General features: G+C 42.3%; 1 protein-coding gene across 1 annotated transcript; it reads right to left on the bottom strand.

The window, feature by feature from the left end:
• LOC108930204 (NACHT, LRR and PYD domains-containing protein 3-like) lies at positions 1-25,514 on the bottom strand. The gene is made up of 16 exons (XM_029254101.1): positions 25,455-25,514; positions 25,233-25,367; positions 24,976-25,067; positions 12,821-13,179; positions 11,678-11,759; positions 11,276-11,423; positions 10,902-11,133; positions 6,732-7,034; positions 4,410-6,228; positions 4,161-4,325; positions 3,763-3,933; positions 2,921-3,094; positions 2,518-2,691; positions 1,381-1,554; positions 1,082-1,128; positions 1-581 (listed from the first exon to the last, which is right to left on the bottom strand). The coding sequence occupies exons 1-16, from the start codon at positions 25,512-25,514 to the stop codon at positions 1-3; spliced, it is 4,716 nt and encodes a 1,571-aa protein (XP_029109934.1).
• Between the last annotated feature and the right edge of the window lie 2,342 nt (positions 25,515-27,856).

Raw genomic sequence — 27,856 nt, 5'->3', positions numbered from 1 at the left:
TCATGCCATCTGGCACAGGGACACATAGGATGGTTCATTCCAACTGTCGAGACGATGACTTTGCCCAACCTTGATTTCCAACCCAATGCCGAATGCGGGATAGAGGGGCTCAGTAAATGTGGAACGGAACGAGTGCAGCATTTTCACTGTGTCAGAGGAGATGCTATAGAATGACAGCATTCCTCCAGGGCAGTCCAGGTACACCCCAATTCTACTGGGCTTGGTGCTTGGGAGGGGAACATCCATCAGCTTTCCACTGTGCTTGGCAGAGTACCCTCCTTCTGAGCAGATCAGGCTCCAAGATTGCTCGTTGTGGCCAAGTCGGCTGTCGTCACCTTTACCTTTGCGACCCATGCTCTTGTACGCTACACCCAAGGACACCCAGCAGCTGCGCCACTCAGCTTCCCAGTAGAATCGGCCATTGAGCAGACCCTGGACACACAGTACCTGTTCAAGGCGCTCAAACCTCTCTGGATGGCTAGGATAGGTCTGATCAGCCTCCAGGCTCGCCTTTCGCTTCTCCTCAGACAGAGACAGGTGTTTGTGCGCAGTGTTGGGATCTAAGGATAGCTGGCATGCATCTGCAAACAGAACTGAGTTAAGCCAGACACTTTGATCTTGTATATATTATGATTATTGTCAACTGTGATAAATACGTTAAATGAATGTCAGAACTCGTGCTTTCTGGACTGGCAGGAGCCACCAGTCCTGTGTGTTACTGTGAAAAGGTTGCAAAGTAAGTACAAAGTTTAAGTTCTTGCTAGGTAACTATTTTAGTTTTTAACATAGATGATTGTCAAATTTCAGTGAACTATTGTATGTAAAGGCGGGTCTGGGGTTCAAGTCCTGCCTGGGGTGCCTTGGGGTCCCGTCTTGGGTGTGCCCCCTCCCCCTTCGGCCTTGTGTCCTGTGTTCTGTGTTGCCGGGTTAGGCTCCGGTTCGCCGCAACCCCGCTTGGGATAAGCGGTTGTAGACATTGTGCGTGTGTGTGTGTGTTGTATGTAAAACGTTATGTGTTACTGCAAAAGTTATTAAGATATTGTTTATGAAATAATCTGTAGCAAAAAAGTTAATAACTTACATTTCAGAAATCCTGCTTTGTTCCTCTTCTCTCCAATCTGGTCCACACTGCAGAGGAACCAAATATCACATTATAATTGCAAGTCCTTAATAATTTTTGGGATACATTTCAAGTCTGTATGTCCATCCATCCATCCATCCATCCATCCATCCATCGCACCATCTTAAAATTGTTTCTAATGGTGAGGGTCACTGTGGCAGCAGTCCGAGCAAGATAGCCAATACTTCCCTTTCCACAGCAACAGTCAAAGACATAAAAATTGCCGTCAGTACATTGTACATTTGTTTGCACAAACTCACTTAAGCTTCTTCAGTTTACATTTAGTATCCTGAAGTTCAGCAGATAGCAGCTTCACTCCTGAGTCCCCTGGATGATTGTAGCTCAGGTCCAGTTCTCTCAGGTGTGAGGGGTTTGAACGCAGAGCTGAAGCCAGAGACGCACATCCTCCTTCTGTGACTCTACAGCCAGACAAACTATATAAAGGTAGAAAGGCAGAAAGAAAAGTAAGTAAAGGAAACAAAATGACAGAAATCTGTCGTTATGGGACTGCCATTAACCTGTTTTCACATATAATGACCCTTTTTATAGCTAAATCGTTGTTATTGCTAAGTGCCACTGAGTGTGAACTCCGTCATACACCTATATTCTTATAGCTGAAGGAGGTGCATACATAATCACTGTGTATACCAGCGTTTTTCCATTTTTATCCATGTTCAACAACTGGTTGTCCTGATCAGGGTTGTGGGAGTCCAGAGCCTATTCTGGAAACACTGGACACAAGGCTTAGGGGTTATACCCTGGATGGGATGCCAGTCTATTGCAGGGTATAAATACCAGTGTATGGATGGATACCTTTTGTTAAAAATAAGAGTAAAAGATAGGTTGCCCCAGAGGGCACTTAGTAAACAATACGGTTTTAACTTTCTAAAGCTCACTTTAACAAGTAATTATTCACCCACAACTCTCTACATTCACATTTATTCATATAATGCACACATTTTCCTCTGAAATGACATACAACTCAATAAATTTACATTTGTTCATTTAGCCAACACTTTTCTCTAAAGCAACTTACAATGTTAAGCTACTTATAATTATTTACCTAGCTCTGTAATTTTTTACTGTAGTAATTTTAAGTACCTTGCACACAGGTACTACAGCCAGAGGTGAGATTCAAACCTGCATTCTTTGGGTCCAAACACAACAGCACTAACCTCTATACTACTAGCTATCCCATCAGAAGACACTAAATTAGTAAATAAAAGTACATTTCACAACAAATGAAGTGCTTTAGAGAGAGGTATGAGATTGTACAGGTATGTTACAAAATGTAATGTCTGTTATCATAGCCAAATTGCTTATTCTTAAACTGCAAACATATTCTTCACCAAATCATTATTTTAGTCTGGGCCAAATACAGTCCTGAATATCTTTACCTTAGTTTCTTTAGCTTGCATTGGTGGTTTTTCAGTCCCTCACACAAGACCTTCACCCCTGTGTCCTGCAGGTCATTGTCCTTCAGGCTCAGTTGCCTCAGCTTTGTAGAACTGGTGCTGATGGCCATTGCTAAGGCCTCACAAGCCATTGTCAAGAGTCCACACCTGTTAAGGCTGGACAGCAAACAGGTGCCAAAAAACAACTACGAACAACTACGAACAATCTATGCAAGTTATGCTGGAATAATGATTCGGTGCTAGAGGGTTATGTTTATTTTGAACGAAAAAATGTCATTTCAGCAGACACTTAAAGTGACAAAAAATGAAAAAAAAAATAAAAAAGATGCATAACATTGACCTCAGTATCTGCAAGTTGCAGTGCTGACTCCCCAAATGTACTGACCTCAGTGTCTCCAGTTTGCAGTTTGAATTCTCCAGTCCATCACATAGCAGCTTCACCCCAGAATCGTGTAGGTCATTGTCACTCAAGTCAAACTCTTTCAGTTTAGATGATTTTGATCCGAGAACATTTTTCAGTGCTTCACAGCTTTTCTCTGTGATTTTGCACCATTTCAACCTAAAAAGCGAAACTGACATTTGATTGAAATTGCTAAATGTTAGCATAAAATGATTTTGACTTCAAAGGATGAAAGAACTCAGGGTTTCAGCTCAAAACTTCAAGTCTGGCACTTCATGTCAATGTAGCATAAATGTTTACACTATTGAAAGTAATAGGGTATCAAGAATATTTACAGTTGTTTTCCAGAAACACTGACTAGCATTACTTAATACATTTTACAACACGCAGTTGATTTTGGTTAAGTGATTTAGAGCGAACGTGTTTTGCATCAGTTTTCCTCTAATGCCTCTTATGAGATGACAAGCAGGTTTTTGTGAAGGAACAGGTCTGTGTAGACCTGACCTTCAGTTTCCTAACTGAACTGAAACACACGAATGAATTAGAATGTCGGAGGAAAGTGGAGCATACAAAGCATCCAGAGGGAACCCACACAAACACAGGGTGAAAACACAAAAAAGGTTGCTACAAACTGCCGATGTATGATTTACTGCACATACAGTTATAGTGTACATGTCAAATGACGCAGAATGTGGCTCACAGTTAGGATTACTCTCTGAGGTTAGATTTTATTTTCTTAACTTTTGAACCGTTAATCACTGTGTCATTCATCTTTATCGTGGAAGTCACATGTTCTGTCACCGCTCTATAGCTTTTCCTCGCCGTACCGTAGTATTTCCAAATTGCATGGTGAGTTGGCTAGACCCTCTGAGAGCTTCTCTGTCCCTTGGTCCTGGAGGTTGTTATCACTCAGATCAAGTTCTTTTAGGAAGCGAGATTTGGGCAAGGCCATGGCAAGCCTTTCACAGCTCTTTCCAGTGAGGTTGCACCCATCCAGCCTGCATAACAGTTGATTTGTTGATTTTACAAATTAATGGTGAAAAATAGAAGAATGAGTGGGCATGCAATAGATATGACAACAACATGCAACATCTAGCAAACCAGTGAAAATGCAGGAAGTTGATAATCCCTCACTAAACTTGTTTTTTTTTTTAGAATTTTTGTTACTTCTTTTTGTAGAAACCTCTTGTTCAAGTTGTTTTACATATTCTTAGTATTTACAAACCATAGTTTCTCCAGTTTGCAATCTGGAGCCTCCAATCCAGAAGCAAGCAGTTTCACTCCTGCATCTTTCAGGTCGTTGTGACTTAGGATGAGCTCTCTTATATCAGAGCTGAGGGCCTGGCTAAGGGATTCACAACCAGTCTTGGTGAGGTTGCAGTTGTCCAGCCTGTCAAACAGAGCAATAATGGATTATATTACAGAAATGGAACAGTTAGTGTCTTTTAAAAAAGGATATTGCTTGTGTACTTACAGGGCAACCCTGGAATATTTGATCACAGGCAGCAACCTCAGAAGTCCCTCATCTGACTTAATGTATTTCTTCAGGTCAAACTCCTGCAACACGTGTTCAGACATAAGCAGAACATAGGCCATTGCTGACCAATGTGCAGGAGAGAGGGATTCTTCCTTTCCCTCTAGGCTACCTGTTCTGAGGTAGGATTGGACCTCCTCAACCAAAGATGTATCATCAAGCTCAATCAGGCAGTGAAAGAGATTGATGCTGCTCTCTGGAGATGGATTCTTCTTGATTTTTCCCTTGATGTATTTGATTGTTTCTCCAAGACTCTGGTTGCTGGCCTCGGCTTTTGTGATGAGGTTCCTCAAGAGGCTTGTCGACTCATGTGACTCTCTTGAGATTCCCAGAAGGAACCGAAGAAAGAGATCCAGCTCTCCATTGCTGCAGTGTAAGGCTTTGTCCACTGCTCCTTTATGCAAATCAAACAATGAGCTTTTTTTGAACAGCTTTGAAAACTTTTGACCCAGTGTCTGGTTTTCAAACAGGTTTACTTTCTCATTTCGGTATGTCAGAAGTACATAAAGGGCTGCAAAATATTCCTGGATGCTCAGATGTATGAAACTGAACACTTTCCCTCGAGTGATTTCAGAATCTTTGAAAATTTCTGTGCACACTCCAGAGTAGACAGAAGCTTCACTGACATCAACACCACACTTCATCAAGTCATCTTCATAAAATGTAAGGATTCCTTTCTCTAGGTGCTCAAATGCCAGTCTTCCTAACTTCAGAATGATCTCTTTCTCTTTTTCAGCATCTTTCTTTGTCTCAGAGGCAGGATCTCCAACATATTTCTGGTTTTTCATGTTAGATAAAATGAGCAAGAAACGCGTGTACATCTGAGTGAGGGTTTTTGGGCAAGTGGAGCCCCCTTGGTCTGCTCCATCCAACATCTGCTCCAGAACAGTGGCTGAGATCCAACAGAAGACTGGTATATGACACATAATGTAAAGACTCCGTGTTGACTTGACATATGTGACTGCTCTCCTGGACAAGACTTCATTGTGACTGAACCTTTTCTTGAAATACTCCTCTTTCTGTTGGTCTTTAAACCCTTGCACATCTGTTACCCGGTGGACAAACTCAGGAGGGATTTGACTGGCAGCTGCTGGCCTAGTGGTAATCCACAAGAGAGCTGAAGGAAGTATATTTCCCTTAATAAGATTTGTTAGCAACACGTCCACTGAAGTTGGGTCTGATACATCAGACCACTTTTTTAGCTGAAAATTAAGCTGGATCCTGCTTTCATCAAGACCATCGAAGATGAATAAAACCTTTTCGTCACCCCTGAGAACATTTCCATATGGTTCCAGCTCAGGATGGAAGTAGTAAAGAAGTTTCAGCAAACTGTACTGTTCATTCTTGATAGAGTTCAGTTCACGGAAAGGAAGAATGAAGGTGAAATATATGTCCTGGTTACACTTTCCTTCTGCCCAGTCAAGGATGAATTTCTGCACTGAAACAGTTTTTCCAATCCCAGCTATGCCCTTTGTCACTACTGTTCTAATTTGCTTTTTCTGTCCAGGTAAGGGTTTGAAAATGTTGTTACACAGCACTGCAATTTCTGGAGAAGTCTGCTTCTTTGATGCTCTCTCCACCTGCCTTACTTCATGTTCGCTGTTGATCCCTTCGCATTCGCCCTCTGTCACATAGACGTCTGTGTAGATGTCATTAAGCAGGGTTTTGTTTCCCTGTTTGGCCACACCTTCTGATATCTCTCTATACTTTGCAGTCAGGCAATATTTAAGAGCCACCTGTGCTTTCTTCATGACTTTTTCTGAAACATTGCAAGATGTATGGAGCAGAAGTCATATGGAGTGAAAAACAACATTTGTGCTGGTGAACAAAATGAATGCTGAACACTGCATGTATAGTTAATCATACTTTAACACTGCATTTATAATGGTTAGAAATACTACTGGACTTTTTAGCTTTTTTAATTAATTGGTCTACTTACCTGGGTCCCCAGATCCTCCGGTGACTCTATCTGTCAAGGGGAACAAGAAAGTCAAATGTGATGCTTATTGATGCAGCTGGTTTCTTTCAGATCGGACTTTAAAATTAAAACAAAACTGAAACAGATTTGTACTGCTGTTAGTACACTGTATTAGCTTGTAAATATTACTGAACTCTGCCCTCATAATGTAGAAGTTATGTGAAAATGATTGATTAATGTGATCTATTTCTTGCAATAATAATACAATTAATACTAGAAAATTATTTAAATGAGTATTGGATCAGTGGGAAGTTAATTTTGTTCATTCTAATTTGGAAAAATACTGAAAAGGAAAATAATTTTACTTTGCTTGCATGCTTTCTCCAGTCTGCTTGCGAGCTCCAGCTGAGTCATTTTCTTCAGGATGTAAAGAGTGATCTCTAGTGCCCCTTGCCTCCCATTGCTCTCCACCATTCTCGCCACAATGTCGGTTGGACTTGTCTTCTCCAGCTGACCCTTGGGTATGTGTTTGTATCCTTCCAGAAGGTTCTTCTGGGACAAATAGAATCTGAATCGCTTCAGCTCATCTTTAACCAACTCTTCCAAGGTGGAGAACAACAAGGTTGTGATGTCTTCCATTGTTTTGCCTGTAAAAATATACAAGCTAGTCTGCAAATTCACATTGCTAATATAGCTTGTTGAATTTCATTCATTCATTCATTCATTCATTACTTTTAACTTTGTCCTTCATTAACTATGAAGATATTGCTTCAGTGTTTGATTCTGAGAACTAATTGCAAAAAGTGGACAGCATTCAGAGGTTTAGTTTTGCAAACTCTAGTTGATGTATAAACTGCAGTCATAGACAGAAATGTATAAATCATGTGTGAGTGCCTGATTATGGATTCACCAAGTATCCAAATCTTACACAAAAAGCCTCTGTGAAGTCTGAAAGGCTCAGACAATGCAGTAAACATAATATTAAAGACTATAGGAACAATACACCTGGTATAATCAGAAATTTACAAACAATATGTCCACTATGGATGCAAACATAGAACTGAAAGAGAACTTTTCCTTAATTTTGATTTACAAAGTGTGCTTTTCATAGATACCCTATTAAGAATCGACTCCAGTACTAAAAGTATCTCACACACACACACACACACACACACACACACGTTTTCTGAACTGCTTGTCCCATTCGGGGTCGCGGGGAGCCAGAGCCTAACCTGGCAACACAGGGCGTAAGGCTGGAGGGGGAGGGGACATACCCAGGGTGGGACGCCAATCTGTCGCAAGGCACCCCAAGCGGGACTCCAACCCCAGACCCACCGGAGAGCAGGACCCGATCCAACCCACTGCGCCACCGCGCCCCCCACTAAAAGTATCAGTACAGTAAAATTTTACACCAGCCTCCTGAAATTTTATCTTTATACAATATATTTAAAATGATATATATACACACTGTAAAATATCAAAAATTCTCATAATTATGTCACTGCTTACCAGTTTATCAATAAGATGGCAAATTTTGACTGGTAGTCCTGTACTGTACTGTAAAAAACACAGTAAACTGATGCAAATGGAGCACTAATTCAGAACTGTACTGTACTTACATTCAGGTGAGTCTTACTACTCTACATCAGTTCTTTGTGTTCTGTGAAACCAAGTTCAACTGATAGGAAGACAGTGAGATTAGTTATGAGCAATTAGTTACTTATTAAAGGGGGAGTTCACTTGTTTTCACAGCTGCAATCTGGGATATTTACAATAAATAGAAATTTGGGTGCCCCATCATTTCAACTTAGAAAACAGGCTCATTTCTGGTCAGAAAATAATTTTTGAAATATATCTTTGTAAAACTCTTCTTCATCATTATTGTTTCATGCTCATGGGAGGCAGGAAAAGGTAAAGATTTTCACTATTTGAGATCAATAAAGAGTAACCTGATGGCAGAACTAGAAGAGAAAATCACTGCAGCTAGATCCATAAACCTTATAGTTCTTGCTTTTCACAATATTTGAGATAAACCTTAGGTACATTTCTGGCTGAAGTCAAGTGACTCTCTCTCTTGCATTTCTCACACAATCAGCTATTCCCAATAGAATGTGCAAAATAAAGTTTGTCTCCACCTTCATCTGCATTCTTAAAGTTGGACATTTTGAGAAAGAAAATCCACAAGCTAAATTTGTGAAAAAAAATAAAACCGCAAGCTGCCGATCACCGTTTCATAACTGAACTTTGCACTTGCTGAAAGGAAATCAAAAGCTGCATATTGGTACCATTTAGAGATTACCCAAAAGCTAGTAAAACTATTTGTTGTTTATTGATAGATATAATCATATAATATATGATAGATATAATAATAATATAAAATAGATATTTAATGGTATTAAAAGAATTTTATCACAAGGACTAGAGCTATGGGAAAAAAAGTGTATTGAAGGCCGACTTTCATTTCAGAGAGGGGTTTGGTGCAGTCATTCTATTAAAGTATAACTTCTTCTACAAGGTGCAGTATTTCTATTATCTTTGTCCATAGTCTGTGGAGAAGCATTCAGGAAGATTTTCATGATACATGTGCATGGTACTTGTATCTATGACAATAAACTTGAAACTGAAACAAAACTTTAAAGATGCAATAAATGCTGAGGTGTGATAAAGCGCTGATAAACAGATTGTGAATTTGCCTTATGTAGATGTCTGATTGCAAACTCATTCTCGGATATTGCCCATGATTTACTGCTTGTGACAAGTTGTAACTCCAGTGTGAAGAAAAGGACTCTAAAGATTAAACAGGGCTGCATGAGATGGAACTCAAAAGGGTCACTGAGCTGTGATGCAGGGCCTCCACAAAGTGAACCTTGGTATGGGTCTTCCAATCTGTTCACTCACATGACTGAGGAGTCAGGAAGTACCTTGGGGTGGTAAGGAGAGCTATGTGTGACATTAGAAAGGGGTTCTGGGGTGGCTTCCTTTTCGTTGATTGACTAAGAGTTAAAATCCTTCACAGACAAGAAAATTTCCAGCAAGTGTGTCACCTTTGGATATGGAGAAGGTGGAAATCTTTTCCTGCTACTTCGCCTTAGTCCTACTTCCCCTTAGTCAGGTCCCTTAACCACAATTTTGCCCTTGCAGAAATCACACTTTGATGAAAAGTTCCATAATTTTTTGTAATGCTGGTTGGTTGGATGAAATTAAAACTTGGCACAGAAACTCAAAAGACAATGAATGCCTACCACCTAATCAAAGTTTACCACCTGCCAGTGGAGTTGAAAGATAAGAAAAATGATTGAGTCAGTGGAACTACAGAGTTGTTGGACCACTGCTGATATGTACAGACACTTTCTGTGGACTTGCAAAAAATGTAAGTAGAATAAAAGTTGGGACAGGGAGCATAAAGTGATAGGAAAATAATGCACGCTTGTTTTAAGTGTTAAAATGGTAGCAGGTGGCATTGTGGTGGGAGATATTACCATACGATATGACTGTAAGTGTACTCTTTGCTAAGTCAGCTAAACTTTGTTGTAGTGCAATAGGTGTAATGATGTTACATCTCAGGTCGCTATTACAATGTGCCATACTGTATATTAGGCATGCAAAAAAATGTTGCATGCGTAACTTTTTCTATTTTAGTGATCTTTAAAATTACATTGAAGCTGTACTTAAAATATCTTTGAGCAATATACCCAGTGAACTCTCAGAAGAATGCCTGCAGCCATGTGCACATGAGACAGCTATTATTACTCTTATTACTATTCATGTGCTGGACACTGTCAAGGGGTTCAAATTTTGTGACGTTTTCATGGTCTGTTTCTGTTTCTTCCTACAGTCCAAATGTGTGTTTTTCAAATGAATTGCTGATGCTGAAATTGCCACAAGTGTGTAAATGTGTGAAAGAATCTGTGTGATTTCATTCATGAACTGGTGCCCTGTGCAGGGTATTGTTATGGAAAATTATTAGAATCATCCCACTCAGCAGAAAATATTACAGATTTTCCAGTGAATACACTATATGCAATATGAAATATGTGGGGCACAATACTCAACAGCAACAATGGTACTAGTACAATAATTTTTAGTTGATTTTGAAAGACAGTTTACAAAGTTACACTTTCAGTATATCTTCTTCCCAGTGCTGATAAAACCTTCAGACTCTCACAGCTTTGATCAATTTCCTTTATTTTATCTACTCACTTTACCTCAGAAAATTCAACCCAGCAAATACTGCATTACTCACCACTCACACTCAACAGCTTTATAATCAGAAGAGTAATAACTGCCAGCTATTTCTTTAATAACATAACCATCTTGTTCAGTGGCAGTTATTTATTATAACAAAGTGACTGAAGAAAAACAGAAAAAGGCTTAGATCTTTTACCATATCTACAAGTGTATTCATAGTATTTACAAGATTTCTTTGACACCAATGCAATGTATAATATAACAAACACACCAAGTCCAAGGATGAATAATACTGTCCTAAATCCTCGAGCACAGAAAACTTTAACATTGCATCTCTTCTGGCTCTGAGTGCCAGTCCTGGGAAGGAGACAAGCTCTGAAAGCTGGAGCTGAAGCTGGTTTCAGTCCTCCTGTATACATCATGGGGAGCATTGTGTTGGTGAGGTCGGATGTGATATGTTTTTGAATTCAGTCGGAGAACAACAACAAGAGGGGGTAAAGAATGCATCTTGATGAAGACCTGCCCCCAGTCTGGCATTAGAAGGAAGATCTGCAAGCCCTGTTATTACAAAATCATAAAATTCCACATGAATTGTAAGTCTACAGTGTACACTTACTTTTGAGTGAGTACACCAAAGAACTTCAGCCAAATGCCTGAACTTTGTACACCTGATGGAATAGGAAGGCTGATTGCCACAAACCTGGGTGGTGTTGAAGATGCAGAAGATAATGCTTAGAACATTATGAACTTTTGAGTCATGGGTCAATAGCATCAGATACCCAAGCAGCCACGACAGACCAAGGAGCACAGCCAGGGAAAGGGAGCTAAGGAACTGCTTCATGATGTTCCTGGTGAAGAAGATGAAAATCCACATTCAAGATAAACAGGACTGTGTCTCCTTATGCTCTATTTAACATTGGAAAAATCATAACCATGGTGGTTTCTGATGCATTTGTTTCAGTTGTTTCCTGAAAAAACTTTTATGCCTTTAAACCTGTATGCCTTTATTAAATAGTTCCCAGTCCCTACTTTAACTTGTAACAGTGCTTCAGAAAGTTACTCCATGAAGTATGAAGTAAATGTTGCTTTGTCTTTTGCTTACCAGTTGTTTGGATTGTGCATATTGTGCCGATTTGCACGTCTTGTTTGCATTGTGGTTGTAACAATGAAGTAAACTAACTCTGCTGAGTTGAAAACAAGCACAAGACCCACGGGAATGAGGAAGCCCCACAGCATGGGCTTGCTTGGGTCAAACCTCCCATTATCATCCAGAGCAGCCAACCAGCAGCTGAAAGCCAGAGAAAGAGTAAAGACATACAGTATGTGTTGCCTCGTTGGAAGGAATAGTCATGGAGAAGAAAAAAAAATTGGTCTTGTCTTGACACTGGCAATGAAAAGTATTACTTTTTTTACTTCTACAAAATACTTGCAGTTATTCACCCATTTATAGAGCTGATAAAAGACAATTAGTCATAATTAATACTGGCTCACTCACAACTCCAGTTGGCGATAATTCAATGGATTTTCTTTTCTGTATGAAACTGCAAGAGCGATGGACGTCAACACCAACGGAATTCCTAACGTAAAAGAAAATAGTCTTTGTAATGATTGGTAACTGAAAAACTTGTAGCTCAAATTCATAGAATAACAGTGAACCGTAACAAATGGTTTGTTTTCTGGTTACTGCTCAGTGAAATGGTACACAAGAGTTTGAAGTAAATGGTGACAAATTATCAAGTCAGCATACCTGGATTAAATTTCAGCATGACAATTTTTAAGAAGATGTATTTACATTTACATTTACAGTAATTCATTTCACAGATGCTTTTCTCCAAAGCGATGTACAGTACATCTCAGCAAAAATACAATTTGTCCATTACATTAGAAGAAAGAGATATAGCTGCAGACCTGTGATTCTTAAGTAAACCTAATTTGTTACTTTCCACTTGATGCACTGATGTTTATCGCACAACAATACACAATATGCAATTTCTCCAGCGTAAGCGATAATGTTATGCTTCTTATGACTTACTCCTCTTTGCAGTAGGGCTGTTTTTACTGGAGCAATTTAGAGTATGTACCTTTCTCAAGGGTAGTACACCAGGTGTGGGATTCAACCCGGAGTTCTTGCAGTCCAAGACAGCAGCTACAGCTACTGTACTACCTACTTTACATTTTTATGTGTAACATATTTCAACTCCATAAAATTTGCCCATGTGATGGATACACGAAGGTCTTCCCTTACCCCAGCCAGCTGTCAAAGTCATCATGTTGAGGCGCAACTGTGATGACTTGCTGTGCCTCAGTTGCACTCTCCTTAGGTTAGTGAGTAGCATCTGCAGAGCGTATATTGCGTTCCAGGTGAATGTGGCCAGCAGGAAGAAGTGCATTAAGGCTGTCTTTGTTGTGCAGTAGCCCACATCAGGGTCAATGTGCTGGTCTGACAACAGGGGGATGTTACGGTCGTTGAAGTCATTGCTAATTGCATTGTCCACCCCTGCCGTGGGATCACTGCTGGCACTGATCAGGAACAGGAGGTTGAAGACCAGCAGGGACAAGTAGGTGCACACCAGCATAACAGTAGAATTGTTCATCCAGGACTTACTGTGGAAAAGGGCATATTGTCAAGCAAGTGGCTGCAAATCAAAGAAGGGACATTTGTGGACAAGGTGCATGAGTGTGGCTGCCTGCTCTGTGGGAGGGAAGGGAACTGAGGTACCATACACACCTGTTCATAATCACTTACCCTATTTATCCCATCTCCCTGACGGTGAGGTAGGAGACAAACAACCCAGAGAGAGTGAGTGAGAGAGAGAGCGAGAGAGAGAGAAGTGACCTGCACCCCAACAATCCTCAGTCATCCCCAGCCCTTTTTTTTTTCAAGGACTGAGCACTTGTAAAAATGAACTCACACATGTTTGCACTTACTGCCAGTTCTCCCTAGTCATTTGTGCTACAATGACCTCAATCACACACACACACACACACACACATTTTCAGAACCGCTTGTCCCATACGGGGTCACGGGGAACCGGAGCCTACCCGGCAACACAGGGCGTAAGGCCGGAGGGGGAGGGGACACACCCAGGACGGGACGCCAGTACGTCACAAGGCACCCCAAGCGGGACTCGAACCCCAGACCCACCGGACAGCAGGACCGTGGTCCAACCCACTGCGCCACCGCACCCCCTGACCTCAATCACTTCAGTGAAAATATTCACCTATAGGGTTAACGTACTGTTCTGAAATATATGCTGTGACTTGCTGGCAGTTTTCTTGTAAGACATTGTAAAACTGAAGCATATCGATGTTGCCTTGCCAAATGTTTTCTCTTTCAGTTAACCCATTACATAAATGGGTTAAAAGTGAAATATAATTTTCTAATAAAAACACAGGCTAAAGAGTGAGTAGCCTCATGTAGTTTTCATAAATGAGTTGGCACAGAAATGTCATCAGAGATTTCTTTGGTTAGCATTTGACAACGTTGCTTAACTCTGCAGGGTTGTTGACTGACAAATAATTGTGTAGTTGGCCACATTTCCAGGATAAACAGCTCTTTACAAATTTGGAATTTACAAATTCCAAAACACTCTTTGTATACATACTACAGACCTTAAACTAAGGGCATAAGTTGCTCCAGGAAAGTTTTTGGTTTGTTCTGTAAATAATTTATGATCACCTTCTAGTATTATGACTCCAGAGCAGATTATGTCACTCACAGCAACAAGCATTTTTTAATTTAGCTGTGCAAATTAAAAAGTGTGATAAGGAAATCCAAAACTGAAGGTCATCATAACTCTTTTATGACTTATGAACTATAAACTGCTTTACGATTGTTGCACACATTTTTATTAGCTTTTTAAACATGTACTTTTTGAAAAAGTCCAAACTAATGTAATGAACTGAAACTACCAGAAAATTAGCCACATGGAAATGGCAAATAATCTTCACAATAACCCTACCCCAAATGGTGACAGATCTAACTACTACTCTACCTGCTATGCTATGGACAAGAAAATCAACACCAATAATAATACAAACAATGAAGATTAGATGTAGCATTTCTATCCATCCATCCATCTTCCTCCGCTTATCCGGGGCCGGGTCGCGGGGGCAGCAGTCCGAGCAAAGTCATCCAGACTTCCCTCTCCCCGCACACCACCTCCAGTTCCTCTGAGGAAACCCCAAGGCGTTCCCAGGCCAGCTGGGAGACATAGTCTCTCCAACGTGTCCTGGGGCTGCCCCGAGGCCTCCTCCCAGTGGGACAAGCCCGGAACACCTCCCCAGGGAGGCGTCCAGGAGGCATCCGGAACAGATGCCCGAGCCACCTCAACTGGCTCCTCTCGATGCGGAGGAGCAGCGGCTCTACTCCGAGCTCCTCCCGGGTGACTGAGCTCCTCACCCTATCCCTAAGGGTGCGCCCAGCCACTCTACGGAGGAAACTCATTTCTGCCGCTTGTATCCGCGATCTCATTCTTTCGGTCATGATCCAGAGTTCATGACCATAGGTGAGGGTAAGAACGTAGATCGACTGGTAAACTGAGAGCTTCGCCTTACGACTCAGCTCCTTCTTCACCACAACAGACTGGTACAATGACCGCATTACTGCGGACGCCACACCAATCCGTCCGTCAACCTGCCGCTCTATTTTTCCCTCACTCGTGAGCAAGACCCCGAGATACTTAAACTCCTCCACTTGAGGGAGCAACTCCTCCCTGACCTGGAGGGGGCAACCCACCTTTTTCCGACTGAGAACCATGGCCTCGGATTTGGAGGTGCTGATTCCCATCCCCGCCGCTTCGCATTCGGCTGCAAACCTCTCCAGTGCACGCCGTAAGTCTTGATTCGATGAAGCCAACAGGACCACATCGTCCGCAAAAAGCAGAGACGAGATCCTGCGGTCACCAAAACAGACACCCTCCGTTCCCTGGCTGCGCCTAGAAATTCTGTCCATGAAAATAATGAACAGAATCGGTGACAAAGGGCAGCCCTGGCGGAGTCCAACATGCACCAGGAACAGGTCTGACTTATTGCCGGCAATACGAAAGAAGCTCCTGCTCCGGTCATAGAGGGAACGAACAGCCCGTAGCAGCGAGCCCTGGACCCCATAATCCCGAAGCACCCCCCACAGGATCCCACGAGGGACACGATTGAATGCCTTTTCCAGGTCCACAAAACACATATGGACTGGTTGGGCAAACTCCCATGAACCCTCCAACACCCTAGTGAAGGTATAGAGCTGGTCCAGTGTTCCACGGCCAGGGCGAAAACTGCATTGCTCCTCCTGAATCCGAGGTTCGACTATCGGTTGAATTCTCCTCTCCAGTACCCCGGCATAGACTTTCCCAGGGAGGCTAAGGAGTATGATCCCCCTATAGTTGGAACACACTCTCCGGTCCCCCTTCTTAAAAAGAGGGATCACCACCCCGGTCTGCCAGTCCAGAGGCACCATTCCCGAACTCCACGCGATGCTGCAGAGGTGTGTCAGCCAAGACTGCCCCACAACATCCGGAGACCTGAGAAACTTGGGGCGGATCTCATCCACCCCTGGAGCCTTGCCACCGAGGAGTTTTTTGACTACCTCAGCAACTTCAGCCAGGGTAATGGACGAGTCCCCCTCCGAGTCCCCAGTCTCAGCTTCCTCTACGAAAGGCGTGTCGGAGGGATTGAGGAGATCTTCAAAGTACTCCTTCCACCGCCCGATGACATCCTCAGTTGAGGTCAGCAGCGCACCACTTCCACTGTAAACAGTGTTGGCGGAACACTGCTTTCCCCTTCCGAGCCGCCGGACAGTTTGCCAGAATCTCTTTGAGGCCGACCGAAAGTCTTCCTCCATGGCCTCGCCGAACTCCTCCCAGGCCCGAGTTTTTGCCGCGGCGACTGCCAGAGCCACGTTCTGCTTGGCCCGCCGGTACCCGTCAGCTGCCTCAGGAGTCCCATGAGCCAGCCAGGACCGATAGAACTCCTTCTTCAGCTTGACAGCATCCCTTACCTCCGGTGTCCACCACCGTGTTCGGGGATTGCCGCCGCGACAGGCATCGGAGACTTTACAGCCGCAGCTCCAGACCACCGCCCCGACAATGGAGGTGTGGAACATAGTCCATTCGGACTCAATGTCCCCCGCCTCCCTCGGGACCTGGTTGAAGCTCTGTCAGAGGTGGGAGTTGAAAACCTCTCTGACAGGGGCCTCCGCCAAACGTTCCCAACAAACCCTCACTATGCGTTTGGGCCTGCCAGGTCTATCCAGCTTTATCCCCGCCATCAAATCCAGCTCACCACCAGGTGGTGATCAGTTGACAGCTCAGCCCCTCTCTTCACCCAAGTGTCCAAGACATATGGCCAAAGATCAGAAGAAACGACTACAAAGTCGATCATTGACCTCCGACCTAGGGTGTCCTGGTGCCACGTGCACTGATGAACACCCTTATGCTTGAACATGGTGTTTGTTATGGACAAACCGTGACTAGCAGAGAAATCCAATAACAACTCACCACTCGGGTTCAGATCAGGGAGGCCGTTCCTCCCAATCACGCCCCTCCAGGTGTCACTGTCGCTGCCCACTTGGGCGTTAAAGTCCCCCAGTAAAACGACAGAGTCCCTAGTGGGAGCGCTTTCCAGCACGCCCCCCAGGGACTCTAAAAAGGCCGGGTTCTCTCCACTGCCGTTAGGCGCAGGGAGATGACCCTCTCATTCACCGGGGTAGACTCCAACAATGGCGGCTGAACTGGGGAGCTATTAACAAGTCCACACCAGCTTGCCGTCTCTCACCCTGGGCAACGCCAGAATAGTGGAGAGTCCACCCCTGGTCGAGAAGAGTGGTTTCAGAACCCAAGCTGTGAGTGGAAGTGAGCCCGACTATATCTAGACGGTATCTCTCAACCTCCTGCACCAGCTCAGGCTCCTTCCCCGCCAGTGAGGTGACATTCCAAGTCCCAAACACCAGAGTTGGTGCCCGAGGTTTGGGTCAGCCGGGCACTCGGCCCTGACCACTGCCCAAATCACAACGCACCGGCCCCTTACGGTCTCTCCGGCAGGTGGTGAGCCCACCGAAGAGCGGCTCCACCTCATGGTTTCAGGCTGAGCCCAGCCAGGCCCCGTGGCCATAGACCTGGCCACCAGGCGGTCGCATGCGAGCCCCCCCCGACCTGGCTCAAAGGTGGGGCCCCGGTGGCCCCATACCGGACAGGGTAAAAGAAAACCTTGATTTAATAGTCATCATAAGGGGCTTTTGAACCGCACTTTGTCTCGTCTGTCATCCAGGACCTGTTTGCCATGGGAGACCTTACCAGGGGCATATAGCCCCAGGAAACACAGCTCCTGAGATCATTCAGGCACTCAAACCCCTCCACCACGTTAAGGTGGCGGTTCAAGGACAGGGTAGTATTCCTATAATTCAGATAATTCAGTATTTCAGATAAAGTATAAATGACTCCATGTTTATTATGTTGAAACTACCTTTCCCTGCCATACCCCAAAAGCATTGTCACATTTTTTCTGTTCAAGAGGTTGATAAATATATGAAAAAATCAATGTCGTAAATATGAGAATTAGATTCACAAAACAACCTCTAAAGGTTTCATCAGAAGAGAATGTTTACATAATGTGAATTCTGCAGGTTCTGCTGGTTTCTGCCTTTAGCTGTTGATTCTAGACCTTTTGATTGTAATAAAGTTGTCTGTCAATGATGAATAAATATGCAAAAGGTTTGCTGGATTTGAAATAACCCATTGACCATCAACAACTCAAGGCCATCAACCATGAACTCCAGTACTGGCTTCTACAGATTACTAATAAAGGCACGATAACAGCACTGTACATATAAATCTATTTTTTTCTGCAGAAACTTGTAAGATGTTAAAATGAAATATATACATATAAATTTTAGGTTATGTACATGTATATGGGGTGTAAAATGTTAGCTTTTTGTCCGGCCATGATGTCTGTGTGGCAATTTTGATGTGATCAAATGCCTTAATTATGTGCTATGTGAGCTAGCGCAGATACACACACACACACACACACACACACACACACACACACACACACACACACACACACACACACACACACACACACACACACACATTTTCAGAACCGCTTGTCCCATACGGGGTTGCGGGGAACCGGAGCCAACCCGGTAACACAGGGCGTAAGGCCAGAGGGGGAGGGGACACACCCAGGACGGGACACCAGTCCGTCGCAAGGCACCCCAAGCGGGACTCGAACCCCAGACCCACCGGAGAACAGGACTGTGGTCCAACCCACTGTGCCACCGCACCCCCCTGTAGTGCAGATAATTAAAATCAATAAATTAATTTCCTTTTCTGAAGTTATGCAATAAGTAAATCTAAGTATTATACAGCTGTACTGTCAAGTGCCCAGTGATATCGCTCCCATTGGATCAGTACTGTACGATCCTGCCTGGACCACAGTATTGGCAGCAGCTCAGGAAGTGGGACTCTGTGAGCATGCACTTTAATAAACTCAACATATTTCATCAGTCAATCTTGACAGAATGCATGGGTTTGCCAGTCAAAGCTCCAGAACACTTGGAACTCTACTTGACTTGGTATCAACAACACAGTTTCCCCTAATGGTTAATATGCCCATGCACATTCACATTTAATTTATTTTACACTAGTGCACATTTACATACATTTATTCATTTATCTGACACTTTTCTCCAAAGTGCCTTACAGTGTTAAGCAACCTTGCAATTATTTACCCATTCATACAGCTTGGTAAATTTACTGCAGCAATTTAGGGTAAGTAGCTTTCCCAAGTGTACTACAGCTAAAGATGAGATTCAAACCTGTAACCTTTGAGTCCAAAGACAGTAGCTCTATGCACTATGCTACTAGCTGTCCTAGGTGATATTTTTTTTGTGACTGACTATGTAAACCTACTTGTTATCCTACCAAAATTGCATATTTTCAGTAACAGCAGTGCAGGGGAGTTAAATATAAGGGCTAACAAATCAACAAAATTGAATCTGTATACAACATTAGAGGAGCATAGGTGAATATAGCCTTCATTACTTACTATCACTATTAATAGTGGTTACTCACTCTGCTAGTCATTGTCTCTTTTAATTACAAAATGATTTAGAAAACCAATTTTCAGTAGATGCTATGAGTCTTACTGAGCCTGTGGTATGAAACCAGTTTGACACCCCTGATGTATTTATTAACATGTCCATATATTAACACATTAGTAATGTATATTTATATAATCATTTGCGAAGGCATTTTGAGTTACTGTACCTGAGGATTAGCTCCAGCAGGATTGTGATGCTTAGGGTTACAATTGATATGGTGCATCCTAGGTAGCTGATGATGGTAAGTGCCTCTGGGTACTGTATATTCTTCTTATAAGACTGTAAAAAAAAATACACTTGAGACATATATTACGCACCCGATCACAATTAATTTCTTGAAAATTTGAACAATACATAACTCTATTACTAATGTTCAAGTAGAGTTTCTAGGTATTTTGCATGGCATAATGAGACTGTGTGTCACGCCCCAACCGGGTGCCTGATGATCACACCTGTGACCAATTCAGGAGGCAAGGTATGAAGAGGCAGATAGGAAACACCTGACTGCGGAACCTCTTCTTGAGAAGCCGCAGCTCACAGTGATCTCGAGCAAGCCTCTTTCCGTTTCCTGTCTTGTTTCCTTCTCCTTCCCTGTCCTGTGCTCCTTCAGTTCAGTTTTTCTGGTTCATCGACACTATGTTCCGTGACCATGACTCTGGCTTTTGTGTGCTCCCCTGAACAACGTACGAAGATCGACCAACCCTCGCCTGTCCCTGACAATGCTGCTTGCTAACACAATAAAGCACTCGCACTTGAGTCTGTCAGCTTGGTTTCCTGAGTGCACCATGACACTGTGGCTCCACTGATCTCTCCCTGCTATCTGCTTTAGCTGTGCATTCCTTTTCCGCCTTCTCTTTAAAAACAGTGTTGTATCAGTAGAGAGCTTAACTAACACTTAACCAAATATCACGTCTTTCTGTTACATACTCTCCCCTCATTTTCTTTTTGTAAAGATTCATAGACATCTCATTGCTGACTGGTGCTGTCTGCAGGAATTCAAAATCCAGATTGTGCAGCTAAGTGTGGATTGAGCTGAATAGCACGAGAGTGGTACCAATATATTAGTCTTAAACATTCTGATTTAAAAGCATTACAGTGACTTAGTGAGTCAGATCACTGCAACAACATGTATGTGGTGCTTTTATTCTGCTTCATATGGACGTGTTATTAAAAAGACCAGCTGGTGAGACCAGTGGTGGAGACCAATAGAGGTGTCCTGCAGTAATCATAATGCAGGTTCAAACATGTCTTGGTATGCTCTGCTATTTCAGGATGAAACCTTTGCTCCCCATGCCAGAGCTTTGCTTATACTTTTTCCCTATGAGACAATGATAATGAATGAAAATGATAATAACACATTAAGGGACAGTCTTAAAACCCAAGATTCTTGGAACTATTAGCATTAAAGAAAAACTAGGAATTGGAAACAGGCAGGGAGTGGGGTTGACATTCATCATTCCCCATTAAATCAACCGATTCGCACTGGAGGCCACTGAGGGGTTCCTCACCATCAACATGGCAAAGTTAGTAGTGTGGTTGCAGATGCATTCAAGCATGTGCCCCACTGTGTTGTTTTCATTAAGTTCCATGGTCTTTGAGCAGCCAAATGTGCTCCAGTCCCCCAAGCTGTAGTTCCAGAATACACAGGCATAGTCATGAAGGGTGGCACCAGGGATGAGCTGATCAGGGAAAAAAAACCCAATGAATCTCATAATGTTTACATTCTGTTAAAGGCCCAAAAGAAAAACCAGAATATAAATCAAAAATATGTTTAGAGAAGTAAAGTGAGCAAATTTTATTCTCATCAGTGAATCAAATTTTTACTGACCTCTACATAACAAAGAATGTTTATGCAAGCATATTTAATGGAAATAAGATACAGATGAGGAGCTTACAGCTGGTCTGTAGAGAATCTGCACTTGGATGGGTTCCATCCTCTGACTTCTAGCATAGCGACTGCTGAAACTGGCGGAGATCACGTTTCTGCTGGTGCCCATTGGTGTTGCAAATTTACTGGATTGAAAGAACCTGTCACTCTGGTACAACACAAAGCCAACCTTTGCCTCCTCACGTACACCTTCTGCTAAAAAAGAGAATACTGTATTGGCATAAAATGCATAGAAGGTAGTAATGGTGCTTTGTTGCTTTGGAACCTATGTGTAATTATGATGTTTTCAATACCAGCTATATGGCTCTAGCTGAGCAGAGGTTAATCCTACCAAACCTGGGCCTGAACAAAATTTTACTTATATCAGTCTGGCTCATGTCTGTTTTTCATGCGGTGTGTATCTTAGGCTCTCTCTAGACACTTCATGAAAGACACCTTCAGAATTCTTCTGAATTAAGTTTGTGTGCATCTGAACTTATTTCAGCAAGAAAAGGTAACAGACAGGGCACTAGTTAGAGCTCAAGTGTTGCTTTGAATGACCGAGGTTTACATGCCACCCTTGAACGAGGTACATTCCCTGAATTGCACCAGTAAAAGTGAGTATATCACTGTAAGTATCTTAACAATGTAAGTTTTCAGAGAAAAGTGTCAGCAAATAAATAAATGTTAAATGTAGGTAAAATAAGGTCACCTTGAGGAACTTTGATAAAAATGTTCATAGTCGATGGCCTTGAGGCATTGATGGTCAGCTGCGTTGTGCTGGTGTTGAGGTAAATTCTGTCAGGCACAAATGTTTGAGATGTACCTGGAAAATAAGCACGTAAGAAATTAACAAGAGTCACCTATTTTATGGGAAAGCTATAGAACTGTGGTTGAAAACTGCAGAAAACAGGTAATGACACACAGTTATACTCACTGGCTGCAACTGAAAACTGGACCCCTTTACTGATCCCGTTCAGAGTCACAGACTGAACTGCCAAGTTGGGTTGGACCACTGCAGATTTGTCATGAATGTTGTTCTGACTGGCAGAGAACTCCTCAAGAGCAACTGTCAGGCTACAGACAATAAAGACAACCATTTATATTTATTAATTTTCCAGATGCTCTTCTCCAAAGCAATGGAAAATACAAAATACAAACAGTGCATTTCACCAGCAGAGGTGCAGATGCAGAGAAGTGACTGTCGAAGTACAGGCAATTATTCCATTTATTATAATATTATGAGACGTGTATCTGGGTTATCATTGACTGTTACTCCCAAGCTTAACCAACAAAGAAGACAAAGAAGTAATTAGCAAGACATGCGGTTTAATAGAAAGTTCCCAAGATATAGATGGACCTGGTGAAGGACAGACCTGGGAGGTGAAGGATCTTAGTTTTGGAGAGGTTTAGCTGTAGATGAAGATCAGTCATCCAAACAGAGATGCCCTTGAAGCAAGCTGCAACGTATGAGGATACGTTTGCAGCTGCAAGGAGAGACGACAAGATGAGCTGGGTATCATCAGCATATCATGACATGGAAGAACCTGTGAGAGGTGATGACAGAACCAAGGGAACTAAGGGAAGAGGTGTAGATGCATATAAATAGGGGGCTTGGCATTGAAAGAGGCTGAAGGGAAGGTCAGGCCAAGCTGTTGAAGAGAGCAGAGCAGAATCCGGTGGTTCACAGTGTTCAGCGCTACAGATAGGTCAAGAAGAATGAGGACCAAGGAAAGAGAGGCCACTCTAGCCAACTGGCCAGCATCTCAACCTGCAAGGAGGGCAGTCTCAGTGGAGTGTTCAACTTTGAATACAGACTGATAACTGTCAAGGAGATTTTTCTGGGCATGGAAGATATATAACTCGTTACAGGCTGTACATTCCGGAGTTTTTCCACGAAAAGGGAGAAAAGAGATTGGCCCATAACTTTGGCCTGAATTTGAGATAGGGGTTCTTTAACAGCGGTGAGAAGTTGGGAGTTTGCAACCAGGGACAGAGATAAAAAAGTAACAGAGCGAAATGTCCTGTATGGGTGGTAAAGGAATAGGACCAAAGGAGCATGTACTGGCTCTGGATGAGAGCAGCAAGTTGGAGATTTTGTTTTCTGATAGTGGTTGAAAGGTAGAGAATGAGGCTTTGCTGGGAGACTCAGCATTGTTGGAGTAGGTGAATTCCAAGACTTTGTTGGTTCCGCAACTGACTTTGTCTCTGAAAAATGACGGAAAATCATCAGCCGTGAGGGAAGAGGGAGGACGACAAGGAGGAGGAGGAGAGAGGTAGGAAGAGAAATAGTGAAAAGTTTGTGAGGGTTATTGACCGCAGACTAGTTTATTCCTGAAGAAAGTAGAGAGCAGAGTGAAAGCATGCGAGGAGCTCCTTATGAACTGTCAAAAAGTCTCTGAGACTTTTTTGATTTCCTTTATGGCTGTTCCGCAGAACTGAGTTTGACTCTGTTGGCCTGTAATAACACATACAAGAACCACATATGCTTCAGACTTTTTAGAAATAATTTCCACCTACCGAACAAAGACTTTTATAAATATCTACAATAGGGCATTTTATGGCTCCCCTAGAAAAGCAAAACGAATTACGGATAGAATTAACAAAAGATGAAAAACAACTCTTTACACGAAACAACTCCAGGGAAATCATTTCTGCTTTACGTACCATGTTATACCATTTAATCAAACACTGATACTGGTTTTTTGACACACTGAGGAAGACTTGGGAACAGGACCTTGACATGTCTTTTAGTGACCATCAATGGTCACCTACATGTGCTATACTATAGTCTTCCCTGACTGCACCTCCCTCAGCATCCAGGAAAAAAACTTCAAGTTCATTCACATAGTCTAGCTCACTCAATTATGCCTTCACAAGATATTCTCAGGGACATCTCAGCTGTGTTTTAAACACAAAGCCTCTCCAGGCACTTTTATATACTGTATTTGTTCTGGGAATGCAATAAGATACAAGTTTACTGGACTGGAGTAAATGCAACATGTCCAAGAAACCTTTAAGAAAAAATCTGATTTCTCCCCAACTATTCTCTGCTTAAATCACAACCCAAAGTCCTTCCCTGACGATGTTATGGGATATAGACTACCCACTCTTACATATTTGCCAAAGAAATATGTTTAAATTTCTCCAACTTGAAAGATTCACATTTGAATTGCATGAAAATTGTGATGAATTCTGAGATATCTGGACAACCTTCTGCAAGTTATTAGATATCAATCAATCACAATCATAACTGTGATGTATTGTTCCCTTTTGACCCTGAGCCCTCACTCTATGTATGCTGACATATTGGCTTTTTTCTCAATGTACTGTCTATCTGTATCTTGTGAAACTGTGATGTTTATAAAACCAATTAAAAAATGTATATGAGGATTTGGTGTTAAACTTCATAACTGTCTACATGAAGACAATTTACCTCTCTGTGGCATTGCGGGTCTGTGAAGAGAGGTCTAAATTTCTGGCATTCAGGAGCTGGCTGATGGTGGTCACTGCTGCAATGACAACTCCCTACCAACCATAAAAAGAACACGACACGCATGACTGATACAAAAACTGACGACTATTGTATAATAAAAAACTTGACCTGGAAACCATTGAAAACCATCAAGCTCTTAAAATGAACACAGGGTAAAGGAGGCAGTGCTCTGATTTCTTGCAGTGCAAAGCCTGTACCTCTGATGCACTGTTGCGCAGGAGGTCTTTAGCAATATTGGCTGCAACGGTGATGTTCTCAGCACTGAGATTTTCAGGTTTGGATGTCAGGATTTGAGCACTGCTGGCAATACTTTCTAAATCAGTAGAGTTCACCTGGAAATAAAATTTTAGCAATGTAACATTTTATTAGAAGAAAAAACATTACGACAATGTAATCGAGTGCCGCTATATATCACTTACAGTGTTGAGGTCATTGAGGAGGTCACCCAGGTTTTTGTCACATGTAAGGTTGTGAGGCATCAGGAATGAGGGTAACCCATTAATTTGACTGCACTGTGCTGCAGCCATTGGAAAACCTCCTAGAAGGAACAACAGTTTTCCTTCAGGTTCAGCCATGGAGATATGAAGACTCAGAGGGCAGAGAATGAACTAGCATTTTCTGCATCTGGAATACATAGGATGTGTTAACTAATATGTCACTACACTATATTTTTGACCTAGAATACATTTTGCATTGAGGTAACTTCCAAATGGGGGGGCACGGTGGCGCAGTGGGTTGGACCGGGTCCTGCTCTCTGGTGGGTCTGGGGTTTGGGTCCCACTTGGGGTGTCTTGCAATGGACTGGCGTCCCGTCCTGGGTGTGTCCCCTCCCCCTCCAGCCTTACGCCCTGAGTTGCCGGGTTAGGCTCCGGTTCCCCGCGACCCCGTATGGGACAAGCGGTTCAGAAAGTGTGTGTGTGTAACTTCCAAATCTAAAACAGCAACCATTCATGCAGCCGTTAAGCAGCCTGCTTAAGTATAAAATTGTAGTTCTTCTACCTCCAGCCTGCAACCTTGATCACTGTAGCTGCTCAGATTTGTACATATACATTCAGTCCTCATATGATGGGGTTTAAACAACAGAAATGATTACAATAAGAAATGTGTTTATAACAATATCTTAATTTTTTCATACAATAATTTATTATTGAGTACACTGGAATTTTTCAAAAAGTGGCATGACGCGCTCATTTTTTTGTTCCACAGCAGGAAGAATTGATAATGCAAGACGTCCTTGATCATGTGTTATTTCAGCCAGTGGCAGGTTTGTCAAAAGAACTGTTCGGTCAAAGGGGATCACAAATGCTGGACTAGTCAAGAACAGGTCAGTGAGGGAAGAAATCATTAACTGGGAACGAAAAAGGATTAATAAAGGCCAGTTGTCTCTAACATATTATTTCAACCAACAGTTTTTAGGGAAAATAAGTCACTTAATAGGAAGCACAGTTACTGCACAGCTTTCAGGCTGTCTGGCAAATTGATATGAGGACAGCCCAGTAATATATTGTTAAAATATTAAAAGTTTGGTCTTCTCTCAGTGCTTCCATGTGTTTCTTGTAATTTTGTTTGCAGTCCTGTTGTTTAGTTCACAAGCACCACACTCACCTCAGGTAGTTACTGTAATAGCATTCCGAAAATCCTGATAAACCCAGAAAAAAAAAAAAAAACTAATGCTTGGAACTGGGTTTTTAATTGAAAAAGAGGAAAACTGTGCACTCAACACTGGAGCATTGCTTCAAAAAGGCTCCATAGAATTTAAAAGACAAACTGTGCAGGAGTAGACTTCTTAAAATACATACACACTCTCTGAAGCTGCGTGTCCCGAGTGGGGTTGCAGCAAACTGAAGCCTAACCCAGCAACACAGGGAGCAGGGCTAGGAGGGGACACACCCAGGAAGGGATGCTAGTCCACCACAGGGTACCCCAAACAAGGCTAGAACCCCAAACCCACCACAGGACCTGGTGACACCTGCTGTGCCACTGCCCTCCTTTGTAAAACACGGCCAGGTATAAATAAGTTTAAAAGATATTAAAAAGAGACTGCTTGCCGGCATTCTTAGTGCAGGATTTTCCCCTATTCTTGCTATTTGCCTCTTCGGCTGGCACCGAAACCATGTTCAAAATATGAGTATTATAAAAATATAGTTGTTGGGCAACCCATGGATGGTTGTTGATAATGCATAAATGAAAAGATATAAGTAAAAGTCAAGGTAAAAAATGTTTTTACAAATATCATAAAATGTATCCTAAAAGAAAACACGTTTTACTTATGTTGGCATTCTAAATAATTTTAGGTGACTTTGGTCTCTGGGAAACAATTATTTTAAGGTAATTTGACTTTCTTAGAGTGGGAATCAGTCAAATGCAGTGCTTTTAAAATACATTAACCCCATCATCTAAGGAATGCACGTGTATACACACTCACATGCATGCACACATAAACCAGCCATGTAGGCTGCTCTGCCAGTATTTCCTGTCCTCTGAGTATTTAGTTTCACAGCCATGAAGCTACCACTCATTTGCATGATATTCAAAAAGCTAAATAAATTTCAATACTTCAAAAGATGTCTCATGAAAAAGCTCACTTTTGAAGATAAACCTACCATTTTCTTCAGTTGCTTGGCATACCTCATTGGAGTAGCTGAACCAACCAACTGCAGTTTTCTTAAAAGTGAAACCATGTATTTTGGTGGTTTTGCAAAAATTTACTGTGAAACAAAAATAAAAGATGGAATGTCATGAGTATTTCTGATAAATGTCCCAGTATTTCAAATTAACTACTACCTTCATTCTGTAAGTGAATTTTATTATCTTGTCTGAG

The sequence above is a fragment of the Scleropages formosus genome, chromosome 1 (genome assembly GCF_900964775.1).
Source record: "Scleropages formosus chromosome 1, fSclFor1.1, whole genome shotgun sequence".
Taxonomy (NCBI): domain Eukaryota; kingdom Metazoa; phylum Chordata; class Actinopteri; order Osteoglossiformes; family Osteoglossidae; genus Scleropages; species Scleropages formosus.
This window is presented reverse-complemented; position numbering and strand designations above follow the sequence as displayed.

Bases quoted from the DNA above. Each gene is read 5' to 3' on its own strand.
- LOC108930204 (XM_029254101.1), bottom strand. From the start codon at position 25,514: ATGCCTCACAACCTTACATGTGACAAAAACCTGGGTGACCTCCTCAAT. The intron at 11,760-12,820 runs GTAAGGGAAGAC...TTTTCAACTCAG, and splicing joins GACTTTGACAGCTGGCTGGG to CAGAGTTAGTTTACTTCATT. The intron at 3,934-4,160 runs GTTTGTAAATAC...ACTGTTATGCAG, and splicing joins TGCAAACTGGAGAAACTATG to GCTGGATGGGTGCAACCTCA.